The sequence below is a fragment of the Coregonus clupeaformis genome, chromosome 28 (genome assembly GCF_020615455.1).
Source record: "Coregonus clupeaformis isolate EN_2021a chromosome 28, ASM2061545v1, whole genome shotgun sequence".
NCBI lineage: Eukaryota > Metazoa > Chordata > Actinopteri > Salmoniformes > Salmonidae > Coregonus > Coregonus clupeaformis.
Window position 1 is genome coordinate 18,026,969 of NC_059219.1, and position 22,402 is coordinate 18,049,370.

At 43.5% G+C, this 22,402-nt stretch overlaps 1 protein-coding gene across 1 annotated transcript; it reads left to right on the top strand.

The window, feature by feature from the left end:
• The first annotated feature begins 272 nt into the window (after positions 1-272).
• LOC121585467 (G-protein coupled receptor family C group 6 member A-like) lies at positions 273-12,235 on the top strand. The gene is made up of 8 exons (XM_041901812.1): positions 273-568; positions 4,533-4,698; positions 4,841-4,975; positions 5,423-6,211; positions 6,352-6,564; positions 9,848-9,971; positions 10,165-10,469; positions 10,698-12,235. Exons 1-8 carry the CDS (start codon positions 372-374, stop codon positions 11,562-11,564), a joined length of 2,796 nt encoding a protein of 931 aa, XP_041757746.1. The 5' UTR covers positions 273-371; the 3' UTR covers positions 11,565-12,235.
• The last annotated feature ends 10,167 nt before the right edge of the window (positions 12,236-22,402 follow it).

Sequence of the window (22,402 nt, forward strand, 5' to 3'; positions counted from 1 at the left end):
GAGAGAGAGAGAGAGAGAGAGAGAGAGAGAGAGAGAGAGAGAGAGAGAGAGAGAGAGAGAGAGAGAGACGGAGGCAGTGAGAGGAGGGGAGAGAGAGTAGGAGGCAGTGAGAGGAAGGGAGAGGAAGGGAGAGGGAGAGAGAGAAAGAGAGAGACGGAGGCAGTGAGAGGAAGGGAGAGAGAGAGAGACGGAGGCAGTGAGAGAGAGAGAGAGAGACAGAGAGAGGAAGAGAGAGAGACAGAGGCAGTGAGAGAGAGAGAGGGAGAGAGAGACAGACATACACAGTCAGGGAGAGAGAGGGAGAGTGTGAGAGCAACTGCAAAGGAGAGACACCGAAATTGAGAATTGGACAGTACCTACAGAGAGACGTGATGGAACCCATGGGTGATGTTCTCCATCTTTTAGTCATCCTGTCCTTTTTGGAGACAGGCAATGCCAAAGTGAGAGACTTCAAAGCAGCAGGAGCTACAGCACCAGGAGATATCATCATTGGAGGGCTGTTTTCCATCCATGAGGGAGTAGAGGAATCCCTGAACCTCTCAGCACCCCATGCATCACAGTGTGTCAGGTAGGGTAAGTGCCAAGATAAGATTGGGTGTTGTAAAGAGATTTTGAAAGAGTCTGTCTGTCTGTCTGTCTGTCTGTCTGTCTGTCTGTCTGTCTGTCTGTCTGTCTGTCTCTCTCTCTCTCTCTCTCTCTCTCTCTCTCTCACCCCTCCAATTATCTCTCTCTCTCTCTCTCTCTCTCTTTCTCTCTCACCCCTCCAATTATCTCTCTCTCTCTCTCTCTCTGTCTCTCTCACCTCCTCCAATTCTCTCTCTCTCTCTCTCTCTCTCTCTCTCTCTCTCTCTCTCTCTCTCTCTCTCTTCCATTTCAATCTAAGGGCTTTATTGGCATGGGAAACATATGTTAACATTGCCAAAGCAAGTGAAGTAGATAGTAAACAAAAGTGAAATAAACAATAAAAATTAAAAAAAAAAAAACATTACACTCAGAAGTTCCAAAAGAACAAAGACATTTCAAATGTCATATTATGTATATATACAGTGTTGTAACAATGTGCAAATAGTTAAAGTACAAATGGGAAAATAAATAAACATAAATATGGGTTGTATTTACAATGGTGTTTGTTCTTCACTGGTTGCCCTTTTCTTGTGGCAACAGGTCACAAATATTGCTGCTGTGATGGCGCACTGTGGTATTTCACCCAGTAGAAATGGGATTTTATCAAAATTGGGTATGTTTTCGAATTCTTTGTGGATCTGTGTAATCTGAGGGAAATATGTGTCTCTAATATGGTCATACATTTGGCATGAGGTTAGGAAGTGGAGCTCAGTTTCCACCTCATTTTGCGTGCAGTGTGCACATAGCCTGTCTTCTCTTGAGAGCCAGGTCTGCCTACGGCAGCCTTTCTCAATAGCAAGGCCATGCTCACTGAGTCTGTACATAGTCAAAGATTTCCTTAAGTTTAGGTCAGTCACAGTGGTCAGGTATTCTGCCACTGTGTACTCTCTGTTTAGGGCCAAATAGCATTCTAGTTTGCTCAGTTGTTTTGTTAATTCTTTCCAATGTGTGAAGTAATTCTCTTTCTGTTTTCTCTTGATTTGGTTGGGTCTAAATGTGTTGTTGTCCTGGGGCTCTGTGGGGTCTGTTTGTGTTTGTGAACAGAGCCCCAGGACCAGCTTGCTTAGGGGACTCTTCTCCAGGTTCATCTCTCTGTAGGTGATGGCTTTGTTATGGAAGGTTTGGGAATCGCTTCCTTTTAAGTGGTTATAGAATTTCATGGCTCTTTTCTGGATTTGGAAAATTAGCGGGTATCGGCCTAATTCTGCTCTGCATGCATTATTTGGTGTTTTTCGTTCTACACTGAGGATATGTTTTGCAGAATTCTGCATGCAGAGTCTCAATTTGGTGTTTGTCCCATTTTGTGAATTCTTGGTTGGTGAGCGGACCCCAGACCTCACAACCATAAACGGCAATGGGTTCTATAACTGATTGAAGTATTTTTAGCCAGATCCTAATTGGTATGTCGAATGTTATGTTCCTTTTGATAGCATATAAGGCCCTTCTTGCCTTGTCTCTCAGATCGTTCACAGCTTTGTGGAAGTTACCTATGGCACTGATGTTTAGGCCAAGGTATTTATAGTTTTTTGTGTGCTCTAGTGCAACGGTGTCTAGATGGAATTTGTATTTGTGGTCCTGGCAACTGGACCTTTTTGGAACACCATTATTTTTGTCTTACTGAGATTTACTGTCAGGGCCCAGGTCTGAACGAATCTGTGGAGAAGATCTAGGTGCTGCTGTAGGCCCTCCTTGATTGGTGACAGAAGCACCTGATCATCAGCAAACAGTAGACATTTGACTTCAGATTCTAGTAGGGTGAGGCCGGATGCTGCAGACTGTTCTAGTGCCCTCACCAATTTGTTGATACAGTGGGGAGAACAAGTATTTGATACACTGCCGATTTAGCAGGTTTTCCTACTTACAAAGCATGTAAAGGTCTGTAATTTTTATCAAAGGTACACTTCAACTGTGAGAGACGGAATCTAAAACAAAAATCCAGAAAATCACATTGTATGATTTTTAAGTAATTAATTTGCATTTTATTGCATGACATAAGTATTTGATCACCTACCAACCAGTAATAATTCTGGCTCTCACAGACCTGTTAGTTTTTCTTTAAGAAGCCCTCCTGTTCTCCACTCATTACCTGTATTAACTGCACCTGTTTGAACTCATTACCTGTATAAAAGACACCTGTCCACACACTCAATCAAACAGACTCCAACCTCTCCACAATGGCCAAGACCAGAGAGCTGTGTAAGGACATCAGGGATAAAATTGTAGACCTGCACAAGGCTGGGATGGGCTACAGGACAATAGGCAAGCAGCTTGGTGAGAAGGCAACAACTGTTGGCGCAATTATTAGAAAATGGAAGAAGTTCAAGATGGCGGTCAATCACCCTCGGTCTGGGGCTCCATGCAAGATCTCACCATTAGTAACACACTACGCCGTCATGGATTAAAATCCTGCAGCACACGCAAGGTCTCCCTGCTCAAGCCAGGCCTGTCTGAAGTTTGCCAATGACCATCTGGATGATCAGGGGAGGAATGGGAGAAGGTCATGTGGTCTGATGAGACAAAAATATAGCTTTTTGGTCTAAACTCCACTCGCCGTGTTTGGAGGAAGAAGAAGGATGAGTACAACCCCAAGAACACCATCCCAACCGTGAAGCATGGAGGTGGAAACATCATTCTTTGGGGATGCTTTTCTGCAAAGGGGACAGGATGACTGCACCGTATTGAGGGGAGGATGTATCGCGAGATCTTGGCCAACAACCTCCTTCCCTCAGTAAGAGCATTGAAGATGGGTCGTGGCTGGGTCTTCCAGCATGACAACGACCCGAAACACACAGCCAGGGCAACTAAGGAGTGGCTCCGTAAGAAGCATCTCAAGGTCCTGGAGTGGCCTAGCCAGTCTCCAGACCTGAACCCAATAGAAAATCTTTGGAGGGAGCTGAAAGTCCGTATTGCCCAGCGACAGCCCCGAAACCTGAAGGATCTGGAGAAGGTCTGTATGGAGGAGTGGGCCAAAATCCCTGCTGCAGTGTGTGCAAACCTGGTCAAGACCTACAGGAAACGTATGATCTCTGTAATTGCAAACAAAGGTTTCTGTACCAAATATTAAGTTCTGCTTTTCTGATGTATAAAATACTTATGTCATGCAATAAAATGCAAATTAATTACTTAAAAACCATACAATGTGATTTTTCTCTCACAGTTGAAGTGTACCTATGATAAAAATTACAGACCTCTACATGCTTTGTAAGTAGGAAACCTGCAAAATCATCAGTGTATCAAATACTTGTTTGAGTCCCCTCAAAGCCTACCATTGACTATGTACATACCCAGCGTGCGACAGAGCTGCAGGAGTTGTGACCCGTTTTTGTTGGTTATGTTGTCGTAGGGGGGCATATGGGGGAGGAAAGGCTGTCATGTCTAGGTAGGTGTTTGTCCCCCCTGTGTGCTGAGGATGTAAGGCTCTTGTCCAGTTCTGGCATTTAGGTCGCCACAGACTAGTACATGTCCCTGGGCCTGGAAATGATTGATTTCCCCCTCCAGGATGGAGAAGCTGTCTTCATTAAAATATGGGGATTCTAGTGGGGGGATATAGGTAGCACACAGGAGGACATTTTTCTCTGTTGAGATAATTTCCTTTTGAATTTCTAGCCAAATGTAAAATGTTCCTGTTTTGATTAATTTAATAGAGTAAGTTAGGTCTGCTCTATACCAAATTAGCATACACCCTGAGTACACCCATACATCCTGCTCTTTAGGCCAAAGGCCGGTGACCTCAGGCCTGGGATATTCCAGGATGAGACTCTCTCTCTCGCTCTCTCTCTCTTTCGCTCTCTCTCTAATGTATGACTAAGTGTTCGTGAGAGAGAGTTGATTTACTCTGAAAGGTGATGATCAAACCATGCCTTATGTACCTTGAACAAACACACACACTCAAATGCACACAAACACAGGTTCAACACGGATGGGTTCACCCAGGCATTGGCTATGATCCACGCTATAGAGTCGGCCAACAGATCCCCTGTCCTGACTACACTAGGGATCTCTCTGGGGTACCGTATCCACGACTCCTGCTCTGATGTCACCACCGCTCTGAGGGCCTCAGCTGACTTCACACAGGTATAAGCTCTTTAGCCAAAACGTTGGTCAAATCAATCCACAGCAAGGATAGACGACTGTGTGACCTCTTTTTGATTTGTATAGTTTATCTTCCATTAGCCAGTATCTCATATAAAGGGTGTACATTCTTTACTTCACACAGGAGCCAACCACTGACTGTGTGGGAGGGGCCAACACCTCTACCTGTCTCCCGCCCATCATGGCCGTCATAGGGGCCTCTTCCTCTGAGATTTCCATCTCCGTTGCCCAGCAACTCAACCTGGAGCTCATTCCTCAGGTAAGCAGTCAAAACCCACCCACAGAGTGACGATTGATGGACAGTAACAAAAGGGTTGATAAAATAATGAATAACCGAGTTGTGTCAAAAAAATGACAGACAGCAATGATGATACAGATAAATGACAAAATCACTTCAACATAGGACCACCGGAAACCGTGTGGCCAGGCAGCATTTTTCTGTCCATCACATCGGAGTGCTGCTGTACACTCTTTGCGTGTCTTGACTAATCAGATTCACGGAAATTGCAGGTCGCGCGGGCAGGGCACAAAGCTCAAGGTGTTTTTTAAAACCATCGGTCCTGATTAGAAAAACTCTGGTCCCATCATAGCCCATATTAAATATTTTTAGAACAGATAAATCACGTCATACCGTGTAAGGTCCTGAGTTTTACCTGGTTAGGTTACTTCTGATCCAACATAACCTTATCTATTTGAATCATCACAGATCAGTTACGCCTCCACCGCCATCATCCTGAGTGACAAGATCCGTTTCCCCGCGTTCCTGAGGACCGTGCCTAGCGACCTGTACCAGACGCGTGCCATGGTCCGGTTGCTTAGCGACCACAAATGGACCTGGGTGGGCATGGTCACCACAGATGGAGACTACGGCCGCTCAGCCCTGGAGAGCTTTGTCTCCCAGGCAACCGCCTCAGGGATCTGTGTGGCTTTCAAGGAGATCCTTCCTGATTCGCTGACCAGCCCTGACATCATCTCAGCCGTCATAAATGCCAGCAACACCATCCGCAGCAACCCCAAGGTCAAGGTGGTGGTGTCATTCGCCAAGCCTACTCACATGACGTACCTGTACCGGGAGCTGAGGGGTCAGGGGCTGGGGTCGGGGCTGGGGGAGAGGGTGTGGGTGGCCAGTGACAGCTGGTCCTCGTCCAAAGAGGTCCTGGGAAAGATGGACCTCCCAGATATCGGCCATGTGGTGGGTTTCACCTTCAAAAGAGGGGACCTGGCTCCTTTCCATCACTACCTGATGAATCTGAGTGACAGCAATGATGTCATAGGAAACAACTCCTTCCTAAAGGAGTTCTACTCCCTGCCAAACAGGTCGGGAGACCCCGGGGTTGTGTCCTCCTCCACATCCGCAGCAGAGATCCTGCTAAACAACAGCCATGCAGACATAGTCTTCAGTGTGGAGATGGCTGTCAGTGCCATCGCCCATGCAGTGGCTGATATCTGCAGCAAAAAGGACTGCAAGACAGCAGGCACTGTCCAACCCTGGAAGGTAGCTACTGCACAACTCCTCATGTCTACAGCACATCAAACTGAACTTATATACTGTGTGTCATCTAATATATCTAATGTATTTGGGATATGGCTTTGGTCTACGATATGTGAACGAACTTGCATTTTCATTTGTTTCAGGTGCTTCAAGCCCTGAGGGGAAGTCGGTTTGAGCTGGAGGGGAAAAGCTATACGTTTGACCAGAAAGGGGACATCAACCTGGGCTATGATGTAACCGTGTGGAGGTCTGTGAGAGGGGTCATCAACATCAATGACGTTGTGGCTGAGTACCATCCAATCAACAACAGCTTCAGCTACACCAGCAGACACACCAAAAATATCACTGACCTGAGGGTAAGGGTTAGGGTTAGGTTGAGGCAGTGGCGGCTCCTGAAAAAATTCTCAGGAGGGGCAATTTTTCTGATGATTTAGGTGACCTACACACATTTAAAAAAAGATATGTCCAGCAACAACATGAAGACAGGGGCAGCATATAAGTCAATACCAGAAGCATTTATTGACTGATCTCAAAAGTGTTGGCTTACCAGGGTTGGTGGAGCCCTCAGTTTCATCTTTGCCTCGCAAAGCTAACTCAAACACTCCGCAAAACTTCACACACTGGATTAGCCGGCTGAGGATGTGGCGGTTCTTGCTAATGTCGTAGTAAATATATTTGTTATAGTGAATATGGAATATGATATGTTGAGTAAAATGTTGTGCTAAGATCTATTTAGGTCAGGAGCTGGTTATAAGTTCTGTTCCTATCCAATAACAATGGACAAAAGGGTCCTATCTTGTCAGCCTTGTCAGCAGGTGGCCAAGGACAACACCCACGCCATAGGCCTCTCAGTTCTTCCAACTCACGAGTTCTTGCTCTGAGGACACACACACACACAAACACACACACACACACATCATCACTGTTAAACACACACACACACACACACACATCATCACTGTTAAACACACACACACACACACACACACAAAAATCCCCTCTCTTAGGCTGAACATTTGAAGACAGAGAACCCGACTCAGAGCCAATGCAACAGTGACAGTAGCCTGCAGGGGTCCTCGCCCAACTCATCAGGACCAATCAGAAGATCAGAACTACTAGATTGAACCTACTTCATTTATTGCATAAAATGTCTGCACACAATGTTTCGGGGCTCTCTTCAGATAATAATAATAATAATAATAATAAAAATAATAATAATAATAATATGCCATTTAGCAGACGCTTTTATCCAAAGCGACTTACAGTCATGCGTGCATACATTTTTGTGTATGGGTGGTCCCGGGGATCGAACCCACTACCTTGGCGTTACAAGCACCATGCTCTACCAGCTGAGCTACAGAAAGTGGATACTCATGGATGCGCATTGCAATTGTAAAATGTCAACACAATTGGAGACACCACGTCATTTTTGGAGACATGTTATTGACAGTAAACTATTGTAGATGCGACTGCTAACTAACTAAAACATTTTAGCTGGCTAGCTAATCATCTTAGCTAAATGTGGGGCAAACAATTCAGTTATTTACCGTTAATTTGAGGGATTGGGGTGAAAGAAATCGAGTTACATAGTGATACTTTACGATATACTGTATTGACAATATCGCAATATTTTAGCGCTAGTTGGCTGTACCTGCACCAAAACACCATTATTGTTCCTTCATAGCTTGTTCTCAATCTTTTCACATTGGGAGCCAATTTGTTTTCAGCACTTTTATTTCCATGACTGATCAAAACTCGTTCTCATGGCTTTCTGATCCCTCTGCAACAGACATATGGTGCGCAATAAAATCACAGTATCGAATCGCAATACGTATAGAATCATGAGACTCGCAATGCTGATGCATATATCTTATCGTGAGGTTCCTGGCAATTCCCAGCCCAAGTTCATTTGCCACAACAAATCTCTTCGCTAGCAAACGCGATGTCTTCTCCAAAACGGCAATGTGTCTCCAGCAATGTTTACTTTTTTGACGTTCTATGGCATCTCCACTTTCCAAGCATATATGACCACATGTAATATTTTGGTAAGTGATGCAAATAGTGAACTATGTAGGGCCAGGATGTAAAATATATGTAGCTGCAGCAATTTCTCTTATCTGATATGGTAAGTAATGGGGCTTAATTTATAGCTCCCTAAGAGTTTGACGAACGGGTCCGTGAACGCGATTCCAGATATATTTACCTCTGAATAAACTGCCTTTATTACACCATATCCACATCCAGTAAACTTGTGATTATCAACACTAACCTCATCGTTGTGGCGGCGGACAGCTAGCCTGTATCCCTCGTCATCCAGTTGAGTGAGTGGCAATGTCTTTTTTCGTTCCGTACCAATTTTTGGAAAATCCTCGGGTGTAGGACTTTCCGCCTTTAGTAGAAACCTGTTGAATTATTAAATTTGGTCTGGGAGGTCCTAATTGTTTCGTTGCCAATTTATCTTCATTTGTTCGCCGACAAAAAGGAACTTCTTTCAAACAATCCACTCTTTTCTCAGTTACGTTCATGGTTACGTAACGTATGACGAAAGCGCGTAAGTGCAAGCCCACAGACACCCATTGAGATTGTATTGAAGGCTCTGAAATTTGAAAAAATAGATTTTACATGGGAGTCTATGACAGAAGTTCTGGGCGATTTTCAATCTGACTGAAATCGCCCCAAAAGGGGGTGGAGCCATTTGAAGCACGACTTTAGCCTGATTCGACATTTAGTGGCAGTGTGGCACTGTGGCAGATCAGACGTATAGATTACAACACTGATAACTACTGTTGCCGTGATATAATTGATTAGAAAAAAAATCCCTTCCTTTTCCCGTTTGGCAGTGCGTCGCCCATATCGCCCTATTGAACAGGCCGTCCCTGGGTTGAGGGTTAGGGTTAGGGTTAGGGTGAGGGTTAAGGTTAGGTCTCAATCTATTTTAGTCTGTCTGCTAGGCTGCCACACAAAGGTTCATGTACACATCCACGTTAACCGATTATCACACTTGACATAGAGAGACACAAGCACAAACAGATCGGAAGGTCAAACAATCTACTTTTTCTTCCGCAAAGTGACTAAAGAAAACTAAACATACCTGTTTTAGAGACATCTCTGCAAAACTGGAAAACAAATAGAGATGGAAATTCAATAACCCCTGATCAGTTAAACAATGGGCATTGTTTGAATATGAAAACCAAGTACCTTGGCACACACTGGGTGCACCTGTATCACACATTCATGTTAGATATCAGTGATGCTCTAAAAACAAAAGTAAAAACTGTTGTGTAACAAACACAATACTCAGAAGAATATAATCAGTGGTTGAATAGTTTGTATACGCCTCCCTTACAGAAAAACTACATGATTTCACGTGGAACATCACATGATTTTACATGTGAAATCATGTGAAAATGTGTTTATGGAACACTTCACGTGATTACGTTTTCACATGTGTAGTTTCATGTTATCACGTGTTGCTTTACATGTTGTCACATGGTTTTAAGTCGACAGCTAGGTTTAACTGTGCCCAGGAAACTGGCCATACATGTAAAGGCTTGCTTGAAAACTACAATTAATAGATTTCAGTCACTTCAGTTCTTCTTGGGTCAGCCATTTAAATTAGTGCATTGTTTCCTGATGCAGGATGTGGTGTCTGTGTGCTCAGCAAGCTGTAAGCCTGGGGAGTTCAAGAAGACTGCTGAGGGTCAGCACACCTGCTGCTATGAATGCATCAACTGCACTGAGAACCACTACTCCAACAACACTGGTGAGTTCTCCTGTACTATCTCTCTATACACACCAGTGTACTCTAACTATCATCAGTTCACACAATCTTCCAACACTGTCCTTATCCAACACTGTTAGTACTAGGCAACAACAAATATATTTCTAAATGCTAAACAGTTGTTCAAGCACTATCCTCCCTTCCAACCCTTTGTGTGCCTCTGTCTCCTCTCCAGACATGGACCAGTGTCTGTCTTGTGACACAAAGAGAGAGTGGTCCTTGGAAGGGAGCTCTGGGTGTACCAGTAAGACCCTGGAGTTCTTCTCCTGGCAGGATGGCTTTGCGGTGGTGCTGCTGGCACTGGCGGCCCTGGGCATCATCCTGGTTCTCCTGGTGGGGGCGCTCTTCCTACACCACCACCAGACCCCCGTGGTGAAGGCTGCCGGGGGGCCTCTCTCCCAGCTCATCCTGCTCTCCCTAGTGGGAAGTTTTGTTAGCGCTGTGTTCTTTGTAGGTCATCCCAGCAGCCTCCAGTGTAAGGTATGTACGGTACACACAGTTTGGGAAACACTTCTGTAATGTACTGTCTGTGACATTGATCTGATTGTACCAGTGTCAGTTTGTGAATTCATGGTTTATTGTGTGTGTATTGTTCTGAACCTTTTGTAACTTTGCAGTAAGGAATTTCGTTTGTAGATGCAAAGAAAATGTAAATACAAAGAGATAATCAATTTCTGTCTCATTGTCTCATCTCTTCTCATCTTCAAGACGCGTCAGGTGCTGTTTGGCCTCAGCTTCACCCTGTGTGTTTCCTGCATCCTGGTCAAGTCCCTGAAGATCCTGCTGGCCTTCCAGCTCAACCCTGACCTGAAGGACATTCTCCGCCGCCTCTACCAACCCTACGCCATCATTTGTCTCTGTGTGGCCCTTCAGGTTCTCACCTGCACCCTGTGGCTGGTCCTGCAGAGCCCCCGGGAGAAGGCCACCGTCTTCGCCACCACCGTGCTGGCCGAGTGTGACGAGGGCTCCTACGTGGCGTTTGGCGTAATGCTGGGCTACATCGCTGTCCTGGTGCTCGTCTGTTTCGCCTGTGCATTTAAAGGCCGCAAGCTGCCACAGAATTACAATGAGGCCAGGTTCATCACCTTCAGCATGCTCCTCTACCTCATGTCCTGGGTAATGTTCGTGCCCATCTATGTGACCACCTCAGGGAAGTACCTGCCAGCGGTGGAGATGGTGGTCATCCTCATTTCCAACTACGGCGTCCTCAGCTGTCATTTCTTCCCCAAGTGCTACATCATCCTCTTCAAGAAGGAGCACAACACCAAGAGTGCCTTCATGAAGAACGTGCAGGACTTCTCCTTTAAGAGCATTACTGACTCTAGCTCTGTCTCTGAGACTTCAGTCTCTCAGACAGAAGGGAAGTGTACCAGTCACACTTATTCCATCAGTTCACCTTCTTTCTGCATGTCTCCTCCACCAATAGAACCCACAGCACCTCAGAATTTCTGGTCCGTTGGCCAAAACATTCAGAGCATTGACACTGCAACCTATTGCACCATATTTGACCATGGAGTGTTTGTCACAGGTCAGCTGACCCGACCATACCGTCTGAGGAGAAGCATGAGCCTATGAGTGGAGTGGACCACAGTCTGGAACTTTAACTTCTCACGGTACATCACACAGTGTGTCTATGGTTCTCTCATTGGTTTGACTGTTCCCATTTTGCTTAGTCTGCTGGTATGTTTTTTGCCCAAGTGGGTTGTTGATTTGAACATTCAAGGCAATTTGGGTAACACTTTATTTGACACTGATATGGACAGTGTCATAAACAAGAAAAAACTCAGTCATATGGTGTTATGTTCATCTATCAATATTTGTACTGGTTAAGCATTATTTGTGAACTGCATATGGTGTCGATACTGTGTGAAACATTCTAACTAAACATCATGGGGGATGTTGGTATTTGCTATGGACAAACTGTCATGTTGTGTGTTGGATCCCTGAATAGGCCGTTTCTATGTGTAATGTGTACAGTAACCAGCATTTCTCTCTATTATGGGAGCTGATGCAGCAGGATACATATGAGATATTACATTTCATTTTGAAAACATGTATACGATGAACACTATATGGGAATTTGTGTCACTGTTTCTTAATGCATGCTTGGTTTGTCAGTGGACGTTCTTGAAGTTCTTACATATTTCTAAATACTTTGAAATCTATTTCCACATTATTCATGTATATTATGAACTGTATATATCCACATTACTTAATGTACAGTATATTAAAAGTTTGAATGTGCAGTTGACTTTCAGTTGCTTTTTCCATTCTCTACATACACACCCATTCAAATATTTACCAATTTAAACAGGTGTAACTTCTCTCTCTGTTGACATCTTGACAGCGTATCTGCTTCTTCTCACTGTCTGCTCTGTTTGCAGATCCCACCTGATGAGCACACATAAATCAAATCAAATTACAATTTATTTGTCACATGCGCAGACTACAACAGTTGTAGTCTTTCCCCCTTCTGATAACCAGGTGGCGAATTGCATCTCTGCACGTCTGGCAGACATATCAGTGTGGATGTCGGATCACCACCTCAAGCTGAACCTCGGCAAGGCGGAGCTGCTCTTCCTCCCGGGGAAGGACTGCCCGCTCCATGATCTTGCCATCACGGTTGACAACTCTGTTGTGTCCTCCTCCCAGAGTGCAAAGAACCTTGGCGTGACCCTGGACAACACCCTGTCATTCTCCGCTAACATCAAAGCGGTGACCCGATCCTGTAGGTTCATGCTCTACAACATTCGCAGAGTACGACCCTACCTTACACAGGAAGTGGCACAGGTCCTAATCCAGGCACTTGTCATCTCCCGTCTGGATTACTGCAACTCGCTGTTGGCTGGGCTCCCTGCCTGTGCCATTAAACCCCTACAACTCATCCAGAACGCTGCAGCCCGTCTGGTGTTCAACCTTCCCAAGTTCTCTCACGTCACCCCGCTCCTCCGCACACTCCACTGGCTTCCAGTTGAAGCTCGCATCTGCTACAAGACCATGGTGCTTGCCTACGGAGCTGTGAGGGGAACGGCACCTCCTTACCTTCAGGCTCTGATCAGTCCCTACACCCAAACGAGGGCATTGTGTTCTTCCACCTCTGGCCTGCTGGTCCCCCTACCTCTGCGGAAGCACAGTTCCCGCTCAGCCCAGTCAAAACTGTTCGCTGCTCTGGCACCCCAATGGTGGAACAAGTTCCCTCATGACGCCAGGACAGCGGAGTCACTGACCACCTTCCGGAGACACTTGAAACCCTACCTCTTTAAGGAATACCTGGGATAGTATAAAAGTAATCCTTCTACCCCCCCCCCCCCCAAAAAAAAACAACACACATATAATACAATGAACATTAAAAATATACTCTACAAATAAAAATTCCAAATAAAATTAATAAAAATGTGTAAAGTGGTTGTCCCACTGGCTATCATAAGGTGAATGCACCAATTTCGTAAGTCGCGCTGGATAAGAGCGTCTGCTAAATGACGGAAATGTAATGTAAATCTGTAGACCTTACAGTGAAACGCTTACTTACAAGCTCTTAACCAACAATGCAGTTAAGAAAAATAAGTGTTAAGTAAAAAATAGATAAGTAAAAAAAAAACAGCTGGGCCCCCTACCTCTGCGGAAGCACAGTTCCCGCTCAGCCCAGTCAAAACTGTTCGCTGCTCTGGCACCCCAATGGTGGAACAAGTTCCCTCATGACGCCAGGACAGCGGAGTCACTGACCACCTTCCGGAGACACTTGAAACCCTACCTCTTTAAGGAATACCTGGGATAGTATAAAAGTAATCCTTCTACCCCCCCCCCACCCCACCCCACAAAAAAAACAACAACATATATAATACAATGAACATAAAAAATATACTCTACAAATAAAAAATTCAAATAACAATAATAAAAATGTGTAAAGTGGTTGTCCCACTGGCTATCATAAGGTGAATGCACCAGTTTGTAAGTCGCGCTGGATAAGAGCGTCTGCTAAATGACGGAAATGTAATGTAAATGTGTAGACCTTACAGTGAAACGCTTACTTACAAGCTCTTAACCAACAATGCAGTTAAGAAAAATAAGTGTTAAGTAAAAAATAGATAAGTAAAAAAAAAACTAAAAAACAACTTTAAAAAAATAATAATAATTAAAGAGCAGCAGTAAAATAACATTAGCAAGGCTACATACAGGGGGTACCGGTACAGAGTCAATGTGCAGGGGCAGGCTCGTGTCACTGGGCAGCTCGCGGCTGTGCTTCCCTTTGTAGTCTGTAAGAGTATGCAAGCCCTGCCACATCTGACGAGCGTCGGAGCCGGTGTAGTATTATTCAATCTTTGCCTGTTTGATGGTTCGTCGGATGGCATAGCGGGATTTCTTATAAGTGTCTGGGTTAGAGTTCCGCTCCTTGAAAGTGGCAGCTCTACCCTTTAGCTCAGTGCGGATGTTGCCTGTAATCCATGGCTTCTGGTTGGGGAATGTACGTACGGTCACTGTGGGGACAACGTCATCAATGCACTTATTGATGATGCCAGTGACTGATGTGGTGTACTCATCAATGCCATCGGAAGAATCCCGGAACATATTCCAGTCTGTGCTAACAAAACAGTCCTGTAGCTTAGCATCTGCATCATCTGACCACTTCTTTATTGACCGAGTCACTGGTGCTTCCTGCTTTAGATTTTGCTTGTAAGCAGGAATCAGAAGGATAGAATTATGGTCACATTTGCCAAATGGAGGGTGAGGGAGAGCTTTGTTCGCATCACTGTGTGTGGAGTAAAGGTGGTCTAGAGGTTTCTTTCCTCTGGTTGCACATTTAAGAAATTAGGTAAAATGGATTTAAGTTTCCTTGCATTAAAGTCCACGGCTACTAGGAGCGCCGCCTCTGGATGAGCGTTTTCTTGATTGCTTATGGCCTTATACAGCACATTTAATGCAGTCTTAGTGGCAGCATCGGTTTGTGGTGGGAAATAAACAGCTACGAAAAATATAGATGAAAACTCTCTTGGTAAATAGTGTTGTCTACAGTTTATCATGAGAGACTCTACCTCAGGCGAGCAAAACCTTGAGACTTCGTTAATATTAGATTTCGTGCACCAGCTGTTTACAAATATACACAGACCGCCACCCCTTGTCTTACCGGAGGCAGCTGTTCTATCTTGCCGATGCACCGAAAACCCCGCCAGCTGTATGTTATCCATGTCGTCATTCAGCCACGACTCGGTGAAACATAAGATATTACAGTTTTTAATGTCCCGTTGGTATGATATTCTTGATCGTAGCTCGTCCATTTTGTTGTCCAATGATTATACCTTGGCTAATAGGACTGACGGTAGAGGCAGATTACTCACTCGCCATCGGATCCCCGACCTACGTCCCCGATATCCCCATCTCTACTTCATGCGAATGACGGGAATTTGGGCCTTGTCGGGTGTCTGAAGTAAATCCTTCGCATCCGACTCGAGGTGAGTAATCGCTGTCCTGATATCCAGAAGCTCTTTTCGGTCATCAGAGATGGTGGCAGACACATTATGTACAAAATAAGTTACAAATAACGCAAAAAAACACACACAATAGCACAATTGTTTTGGAGCCGGCGCCATTCTTCTTCTATGCTGTTTATTTAGGCTGCAGGCCTAATGCCACAGTGACATGGGAAGAAAGAGAGAGTGAAAGTTCTGCTGGCATTTTCCTAGTGCCCAAACACATGTGCTTTTAATAACTGTATGAACACTGAGCTCTTCCCTCCATAGTCTGGAGCCCTGTCCTTCAAAGCTCAAATATCCTGGGCTCTACAGTAGTAGAATATATCATGAATGAACTCTGGGCTACTGCTATGTTGCTAAACAGTAGTCTCAGAAACCTGACCCTAGGCAAAAGCAGAGACTAGGGTCTGGTTTCAATGACAAACTCTTTTGGCAACTTCGATAAGGTGAAAAAAATTCAGACAGAGAACTCTCTTAACAAATCACGAGGAAGACATGCCAGAACGCGGCGATTCGAAACCAAAGCTTGCAGGCAAAACCTTTGCAGTGGTTTTAGTGAAAGTAGTTGGTCCAAACTTGCAAAATGCACATGTCAAAAACAACCTCTGTGATCTCCATCTTGCTAGCTACTATTTTGGAATTTATTCAAGCGGATAAGGTAGTGACGTAGGTCCTCTATGTCAAAAGATTCCGTTACTGAAACTAGACCCTAGTCACTGCTGTTGCCTAGGGTCGGGTTTTCGAGACTAGATGAACAGCATCTCTGCTCTATGTCGCTATGTCTTTGTGGTAAAAGAGCAGTTTGTAGAACAGAGAGCACATTTCTATGCAAACGGATAGGCCCAAATCCATGCTTGTAACTCAATGCATTATTAACAAGAAAGTTTGAGTTAAGTGCACACATCTGAAGTTAGAAGATTCATCTCATCTCTGTTGTCTCCTCCTCATCAGTAACTCCAGTAAACATCAACTCCTGTCCCTGCTATTGTCACCAGACTTATCAATCATTTCAGGCTGATGTTGACTTTGGCCATGTTCAGAGCATCAACACCGTGTATCATGGGTAAATTGTGACTGACTAACTGATACACTAATAACAATAATAATGAGTAGTTATTTATGATGCAACGTGATTTGTAGATCAGTCAGTCTCGACGCCTTCAAAGATGGCTGAAATGTCAAACGCCCTTGTAGTATCTAAACAGTTTATGACTTTGCTGACGTTTGCAAATGGTGTGTTAGAGGAAGTTGACTCAGCTTGCGGAAGCATCTGGAAAGCATTACTATAGGGGCCCCCTAAAACAGAGGAAGTCTGTTATGTGAAGGCCAGGGATTGGTCTATTCAAATCACGCCATATTATGTTACATATTATAAATACCATGGTTGGAACAAAGGACGGGGAGGAACAACATATTAGAGATTGGGTCAGTTGTTCTCCGGATTTTCTGCAGAAATCTGTAAATTGACGCTGAAATCTTTGATGTAACAAACCATTATAATCGAGGACAGTGTCAGCGGATTTCTTGTCATCACAGCATCTCAGCATCGTTATCTCGACACTACATTAATGGCGATGAGGAAGTTGGGATGTGTTGCGTCTTTTCTCAGCGTTCCATTCATGGGCGCCGAGCTGACTCCCGCTCAAGAGGCATGCAGATACGGTGAGCTTTCTCACAAACTTTGGGCGCTGGTCAGTTCGTGTGCTTGTGTGTGTGTGCGTTGAATGAATGTACCGTTAAAAACTTGCGTGTGCACTTTGCTGTTATTTGCTGTGTGATAAGGTTCCATTCTAAATTTCTAAATTTGTTTGCGTTGAAAACAACGCAAACAGGGGGGAGTGTCTATAGGAATTGATAACACTGGGCACAGGGATATTTGGCTTGAATAAAATTAAAGGGAAAAGGAATAGCATGAAGGAATAAGGCCAGGAAATAAGGAAAATGTATACTAATTAGGACGTCGCTGATCTACGGAAGCCCTCAAAAGAGGCGATCATTAGGATGGGCCGAAAATCCTGAAAACTCACTAGGTTGATTTTTAAGGTCAGTTCTGGGAACTGGAGTTTGTGGAAGATACATTCAGTTGCATGTTACCCCTCGACATATAGTTGACGAGGTATATGTTCGAAGTAACCTCTCATTGAATATCTGCAACTCGAGGTAGCAGAAATTTAGGAAGGAACGATGACAAATAAGGAGCGACGGTAGCATGCTTTAGAGGACCGTAGGAACGGATGCATTCCTCTTGAATTGTGTGAGTGTGTGTGAAAGAGAGCCTGTGCATGTGTGAAAACAAAGGGGAGGTCTCTGCTGTGTGTCGACTAAGGATAAGATAACAGGGGTTTTAGTTTTTTGTAAGGAAATATGTTAGTTAAGGTTAAAATCTTATGAGTCTCTATAAAAAGAAAACGTTTAATAATTGTTAAAAAACGATGAGCCCCTGGGAGGACGATTATTTGTAATGGATAAGAAAATAACTATAAGTCTGCAGATTAGGATAAGTGAAGTTAACAAACTTCAAAGTACGATTTGTGTTCTATGTTCTGTGTTGGTTTGTGAGTTCTGTTAAGTGTTACTGTTTGTCTGTGTTGGGGAATAACGGAGGGACAGCTGGTCTGTCTGCTTTCTGTTGTTTAGCTTGGGAGCTCTTCTCACTCTGAAATCGCACTGGTGAATGAACTGCGCATGTGTGGGATTTTATGAGTTTAGAGTTACGTAGAGCAAATATGCCACTCCCCTGCCTGCACTGAGCTGCTGTGACATGCAGACAGAGAAGGAGCGGGAGACTTACACACTAATAAAGTATTATTTACATTTTAGTCATTTAGCAGACGCTCTTATCCAGAGCGACTTACAGGAGCATTTAGGGTTAAGTGCCTTGCTTAAGGGCACATCGACAGATTTTTCACCTAGTCGGCCCGGGGATTAGAACCAGCGACCTTTCGGTTACTGGCACAACGCTCTTACCCACTAAGCTACCTGCCACCCTGTTTGTTAAATCGGCTGTTGCTTAATTATTAAACTATTTGATTGAGATCTATTGAATTTATAAATGAGAGATATGTTAACGGATTAAAAATTAAAATAATTAAATAAGCTATTTATAATATTCCTGTGTTAAGCTGTTTGCTTATTTCTTAGCGCGAATATGAACATAGGTATGCATAAAATACTAAATTATTGTCTGTGTTCTTTGTTCTCCTGTGATGTGAGAGACGAGAAGGAGGAGACAGAGAGAGAGAGGAGGTGCTGACGAGTGCGTCACGTGGCAGTGTGTGCTGCTCCGGATCCAGTCCAATCAAGGCCAGTACTGCTCTGTTCACAAAACTTACTTTCCCATAGAGGATATTGTGTGTGCCTAGCATATTTCATGTTGTGACAATTTGACAGGGACTTGGCAACAGACTGATCAATTGATGTAATTAAGAATTGCACATTGGAGTTTTTTGTGCATGGGTTGGTTTGATTAGAGTTGTGTTGGAAATCCAGCACTGACATTATTCTGTAAAATTAAGGTAATTGGGTGCTTATTAAGCAATTGTTTTGTGAGTGCTGTAGTGTTGCTGGATTACAGGTCTTTCTTTTTTTGGATTGCTCTGAAGTTGACTACTTTCATTTACTTTTCCTGATCGGCTGTGGTAAGATTGTCACTAATCAATAATTTGGTAAAATAAAATAAAATAAAAATTAAATAAATTAATAAATTAATACAAATAAATAGATATATTGATTAATTAATTAATTAATTGATTAATAAATAAATTATTTAATTAATTTAAATTTAAAAAAGGAGGGAAACATAAGCTACACAGTCTAAAGTATTTTTGGGTTTACAAATTAATTGTTTTAAAATAATAATAATAATAAAATAATTCACAATAAAGGAATATAAAAGAGTTGTTACAATGGGGAAAAAGGACATCAAAACTATTAAAGTAATTACTCCTGTTGATGTAGTACAAAATAGTAATCCTCTAGTTAATGGTATTGCAAGGTTATCTGGAAAATGGAATACATGTTGGCCTGACATTGAACAACCATGGCCAGTGGAAGGGACTCTTAACCCAGACGTCATCAACATGATGAAAGTGCTTGTATAATGGAGAGAGGACAAGCAGAAACGAGCATAAAGATGAATCCAAAACTCCAAAAGTAAGAAGAAAACAAGATGTCTGGAAACTAAGGGTGGAGTGAGGTTCAGGAGGATGGAACTTGAAGATGATGATGATGATGATCAGAGTGATTCAGAAGAGATCATGGGTGGATATGACCCTGTGATCAGATGGAGGTTGGCCTGAGAGGAAAGAAGGGGTGATGGAAGTTGGAAGAGGAAGGATACAAGAGATTCGATCTCTGATGAAAGTGAAGATGGAGACAGCGATGAAGATTTGGAGATTAAAGGTGCTTCATGTTCAAGAGGATTTTATCCTACAATGAAGGGAGCACAAGTAAGAAGATGATGCCAGTGATAATTTGAGGACAGAACCTGGAGTATAAGCCTTTGAAGAATACAGATATGTCAGATGTACTTGAGAAGCTCCCTACTCTTCAAGATGGAGCATATCCTTGGATTTCAAAATTGGAAGAAATTACGGTGGGAACACAGTCTGCCATAGGAGACATTAAGAGACTTTTGGCTAATCTCCTTGGGATTCCAGATATGGGAGATATTTTTCAGAGAGCTGGACTTAATAGATATGTGGAGACTGCGGTGAATGATCCTGAATTGTTGGCTGCAAGTAGAAATCGGCTGTGGAGAGCACTGAAAGATATGTTTCCAACAAATGTGCATCCTGACAACATTCTGATTGACCCACTAGGACAACAAGAAAATCCGAGAGCCTATGTGTCAAGAGTTCATCAAGTGTGGAGAAATATTACCGGAAATGATCCAGATGTGAGTCAAGTTGAGCAGTCAATTTTGAGAGCTAAACTGCAGATGGGACTGCCCTCACCAGTAAGGAGCAAACTGGCAGAGGTGGTTGGACTTGGAAGCATGACAAAAGGTGTCTATACAGATCAATAGCCCATCGAGTGGATCTACATAGGAAAAAGGAACACAACCAGAAAGAACAGGACCAAGAAACTCTCAAAAACTCAATCAAATACAACTGGTGGAGAATAAGAAGGAGAAGAAACAAGCTTTGGTTATGCAGAATCAGTGTGCACCAAATCAACAATCACTGCCACAGCTTCAACTGAACCAGATCAAATGCAATTGTACCAGCCACAACTAGTGGTACAAGTTGTTTCATATCCATAGCCAGTTTCTGGACAGACACAGAATTGGAGAGGAAGAGGACGAGAAGGCTTAGGAAGAGGAAGAGGAGGAAGATTTAAGCCATACTTTCAGCAATCTTCAGAAGTGTGTTATGATTGTGGACAGGTTGGTGACTTTGCTGTGAGTGTAATGGGCCAGGAGGAAACACCAGAGGGAATTTCAGAGGAAGATACACTGGCCAGTCAAGATCATCTGGAGGACAGGTGAACCCTTATAGGGGCCCGGAGCAAGGATTCTAGGGGTGCCAAGAAGATCCGAAAGGGGGGTGTCAGCTGGTAGCATCAGGACCGGAAAAAGATCCAACAATTGAGGTGAAAGTAAACAACCGACCATTGGAAGTGATGGCGGATAGCGGAGCTGCTTTTATCTGTGTTCGGCCTGAAGATGCTACACATCTCCCTATCAACTAATTAGGACAATTGGATTTGAGGGAGTGAAACAGCTGATTCCTCTTACGGAACCAATTGATCTCTGCTATGAAAATCAGAAAATTACAATACCCATACTAGTATCAGAACATACACCTATTGCATTGTTGGGAAGAGATGCATTGTGTAGATTGAATTGTACAATAAAATGTACACCAGACGGCTGTCTGGTAGAAGTGTCAAAGGAAAAGGTTTACCAATTGTTGATGACGACAGAGATGGATTCTTCTTCAGTATTCTGGATTGGAAATCTCAGTGAAGATTTTTTGAAGCAGGCTAAGATATGGGAGAAATTCATTGTGGCAAATATGCCAGATACGAGGCTTCGGGAATATCCATTTCATTGTACGCTCAAGTATTTCAAGAATGCTGCCCAATCGAACTCAGAGGAATGGTTGAGTCATCAACCAAAGAAAGTTCAACTCAGCTCATGTTGCGTAATTTTAGGACCAAAAGGAGCAGCTATGAAGATAAACACAGATGATTATCTTGATAAAGAATTTGAGATTGAGAAGAGTGTGCCACATGTGACCTTGTTGGTTTCTGAAGGCTATGAGCAGAAGCAAATAGGAGAAATGATGACAGAAGCAGAGAAAGCTGTTTTCGTACCGATGAAAGAGAATTTGGGGATTTGGAGGAGTGAAGATCAGCGATTTCTCAAAATAATGATTTCGGCTCAAGGACAAGGAGAGCCATAAGCTGTACGGATGACACATGAATCTATTTGCAGTGCGAAGATGGATTCAGACCCTATGAAAGAGGAGATGTTGCAACAAGTTCAAGAATGTTTGTGGTCTCAACACAGTACCGATATTGGACTTGTGAAATCAGCCCAATTGAGGTGAAAGTTGAACTTCGACCAGGAGCCAGACCTCCTTGGAAGAATCAGTATCCATTGAAAGATGAAGCAATCCAAGGGATTGAACCACAAATTGAAGGACTTTCGAAAGCAGGTGTTTTGAAGACAATAAAAAATCCTCAGAGTAACACAACTTGGTTGTCTTTGGAGAAACCATGAGGGGTTGATAGTAGCGCCTCTAGACCTATTAGGTCTGATGATTTAGGAAGCTATGGGTTAGCTAATGTTGCAAGGGGGGAGGTTAGGAGAAAGATCACAAAGGAGTATGGTTTTTGGGCACCATATTTGCTTGAACAGGTTGACTATGTCATAGGCAGGTGCACAATCTGTCTGAAAAATAATGTTCGCAGGGGTGTGACTGTTATTCTTGGTTACAT